The 3,425-nt window shown below is 60.7% G+C and overlaps 1 protein-coding gene across 1 annotated transcript in view; it reads right to left on the bottom strand.

Moving 5' to 3' along the window:
* The window catches only part of AGRN (agrin), an 85,113-nt gene that overhangs the window by 46,755 nt on the left and 34,933 nt on the right, over positions 1–3,425 (bottom strand). The window contains 1 exon segment of the mRNA XM_017743971.1: positions 1,740–1,891. Coding sequence (XP_017599460.1) covers positions 1,740–1,891 — 152 coding nt within the window.

The following is a 3,425-nucleotide window of genomic DNA, read 5'->3' as shown; positions in this document are numbered from 1 at the left end:
GAAACCGGGCCAGGAAAAATCCACCTGGGAGGGAGGTTTGAACCTGGGAGGTTTTCACATGCAGAGAGCCCCAAAATTCCTCACAGAGCCAAGAGCAGGGAGGCAGGGAAAGGCCAGGAAAATCCCACCTGGGAGGGAGGTTTGAAGCTGCTCCCACCTGCCTGCACCCCAACACACACAGAAACAGCCCCAAATTCCTCACGGTACCAAAAGCAGGGACCTGCCCAGATGGGAGGCAGCTCATGGAAAGGCCGGGTCAGGAAGGGAGGGAAAAACCAGGACAATCCATGTGGGAGGGAGGTTTGAACCTGGGAGGTTTTCACATGCAGAGAGCCCCAAAATTCCTCACAGAGCCAGAGCCCAGGGTAGGGAGGGAGGGAAAAACCCTGCCCAGCTCTGCAGCCCCGTCTGGGAGGGGAAAGAGCCATCCCAAATCCCAAACTGGGGATTCCCCAGCTGGCAGAGCTGGGCAGGCTGGGGGAAGGTGAGGACCTGGCCCAGAAAATCGAGAGGTGACGACGCTCGGGGAGCCCAGAAGAAGCCCAGGGGGCCCTGCTGGCTGTCCCCAAGCACTCCCTGCCTGCCAGGACCCACCTGATCCTCACCCACTGCCTCTCTCGGGGCAGGGAGCCCCTTCCTTCACCCCAAACCCCAGCTCTGGCTTTGCCAGGCCGGACAGTGACCCTGCCCCACCAAACCTCCGGGCACAATTCTGGCTCCCACAGCCCTTTATCGCAACCTGAGAGCAAACCCAGGCCAGGAGATCCCAGCTCCCGAGCACACCTCAGCCCAATCCCAACCATTCCCAAGCTCAGCCTTGTCCCAGCCTGCCGAGGACACTCAGACCCACATCAAATCCACCCCAGGGACGATCAGAGCACCACCAGCACGAGCAGAACCAGCAAAACCCATCCCCTTCCCCACCCTCTTCCCGTGTCCCCTGTCCCCCTCTGCCCCAAAACGCCTCCTGCACCCCACACCAGGAATTTGCTCCCCGGGAGCCTTGGCAGCCCCCCAAAAGTGGGATATTTTTTTTTTTCCATCTCCTGTGGGGGCACCAGGGATCTTTTGGGAGTCTGGCATCTGGCTGGGCCGGGCCGTTCGTATTTCGGAGCCCTGAGCAAGGAGTTCCACCCACGGAGGTTTTTATTTTGCGCTCGAGATGCCTTCCCCGGGCCAATTTTAGATTAATCACATTTTTATCTCGCATCCGTTTTTTCCCCCCGCCTCCTTCCCCACCCCCGGCAGGGGAGGCAGGGGGAAAAAAAAGCAAAAAAAAGGCAACAACGGGGTTATTAATTGGCTGCTGATTTCTGCTGGGCTCTTATCTGTGCACGTGGAGGTGGAGGCAGAGCCTGCCAGCAAAGGCAGGGGTTTTAAGCCTGGTTTTTAAAGGGAACAAAGCTCCTGTGATGGTTTTATCTCAGCCTGGGCTTGCCTGCCCTGCATCCAGCAGCTCCTGAAGCTGATAAGAGCATCATTATTAAAAATAAAAACCCACCAAAGTTCCTCCTCTGCGAAACCAGAGGAAAGGTGGGAGAGGCAATTCCAGAGGCAACGATGGCCCAGGGCAAATGGAAGCCTGCAGGGGCTTCCAGGGAAGGACCTTCTGCAGCCTTCCCCTGCTTCCAGCTGGGAAAACCCCTGGAGAAAGGGAGCACTGAGGGACTCCTGCCCTCGCTCCGCACCCAAACCCCGCGTCCCTCAGCGCTGGCAGGGATGTGCTGGGGGGCTCAAACGGATCGGGGGCTCGGGAGACTTTTCCCTGAGGGAAAGGGCAGCGCTGGAGAGGCTCCTGCTGTCCCCAACATCCCCCCGGGCACAGGGACAGCTCTGCACTCACCATCCCTCGGCGGCGGCGGCGTCTGCGTGAAGTAACTGTTGGGTTTGTCTGCAAGGGAACAAAAACACGGAGCTGTCACAGCTTCCTGGGCACAACCCCTCCTCTCCTGCCCCCAGCCCTCTCTTGAGGTGGTGTTTCCTCCCTTCCCGAGCAGGTTTGACTCCCAGGAGGTGCTGGAGCCGGGAGGGAGCGGCAGGAACGGGAGCTGGGCTCACCAAAAGCCGGTTTGGGAGCCCAGGTATCGATGGAGCGTCTCTGGTGTGGGATGTGGGAGCAGCCCCCGGCGCCTGGCAGGGCTGGGGTGTGCCCTCGGCCTGTCCTGCCCCAGCTCCCGGGGGCTGTGAGGCCGATCCTGCTGTGGGTCACCCCAAACACACCCCTGGCCACGGACTCAGCAGGTCATCCCCCAGCAGGGCGCAGCGGGGATGCTGAGGCCTCCAAAAAGTGGCAGAGAGGGGTGGCAGGAGGTGAAAGCTGCCGTGGGTGTGACCACAGGGCCCAGGCAAGGGTCACACCTTGTCACCTTCCACCCCTCTGTGTTTGGGGGTGCAGGGGGGAGCTGAGCTCCACTCAGGCTCCAAAATCCTGAACGGGAAACACCCAAAGCCTGGGATTTGTGATGTACCCAGGGCAGCAGAGCCAGGCCGTGCAGAGATAACCCCGCCCCACCACGCTCCATCACCTGGCCCTGCTCCTGCCCGGCTCCCTGAAGCCATCCGTGTGTTTCCCAGCGTTTATTCCCAACCCAGGGAATCGGCAGCGCATCCCAAAGCTGGGCTGGAGGATCTGCCTGCCCTCCGTGGGCTTTTCCCACAGCAGGTGTTCGGCACTTCCCAGCTCAGGGAGGTCAAAGCCAGCCCTGGATGATGGAATTTTCCTCCACAGGCGTCGGGAAGGGGAGCAGCCGTGCCGGCAGGAGGTGACGGAGCCTGACAGGAATACCTGGATGCATCCACACCCAAGGGTGGGATCTACTCAGCTGCACCAAGGATCAGATTAACAGCCAAACCTCAGGGGAAAAAAAAACCCTGTTTGCTGATTCCTCAGAGCAAGGATCCTGGAGCAGCCTGGGATACACACTTCCCACTCTCTTGTAGGGCTCCAAGGTCCAGCAGTTTGCTGGGAATGAGGGAACACCAGAATTCCTGAGCCAGGGCAGGGCTCCATGCAGGAGCCCATTTTGCCCCTCACCTCCCACCAGCCCTGCCCAAATCCTCACATCTCCCCGGATCATCACCCCCAGCACACCGGGATTTGGGGTGGGACCCTGCCGGGAGCAGCAGCGGGCAGGAGCTGGGCTGGCCCACGCACAGCCGCCCTCACAGCTCTGGGCCAGCATCTGACAGGGGAAAGTGGGGCAGAGCCACGCAGGGAGCTGGCAATCCCTGGATTGTCCCCATCGGAGCGAGGAGCTCCAGGAAAAGCCGCGCTGGCAGCACCGGGAGCCCCCCAAACGCCACCTGCCTCACCCTCCCCTGCTCCAGGGACACCTACAGTTATTGAGGAAGAGCAGCACGGCGAATCCCAGCGTGGAGGTGGCCAGCAGGATGAGGCAGATGTTGCAGGGGATCATGAAGTAGCG

Source organism: Corvus brachyrhynchos, unplaced genomic scaffold, assembly GCF_000691975.1.
Source record: "Corvus brachyrhynchos isolate BGI_N302 unplaced genomic scaffold, ASM69197v1 scaffold68, whole genome shotgun sequence".
In the NCBI taxonomy this organism is placed as follows: domain Eukaryota; kingdom Metazoa; phylum Chordata; class Aves; order Passeriformes; family Corvidae; genus Corvus; species Corvus brachyrhynchos.
This window is presented reverse-complemented; position numbering and strand designations above follow the sequence as displayed.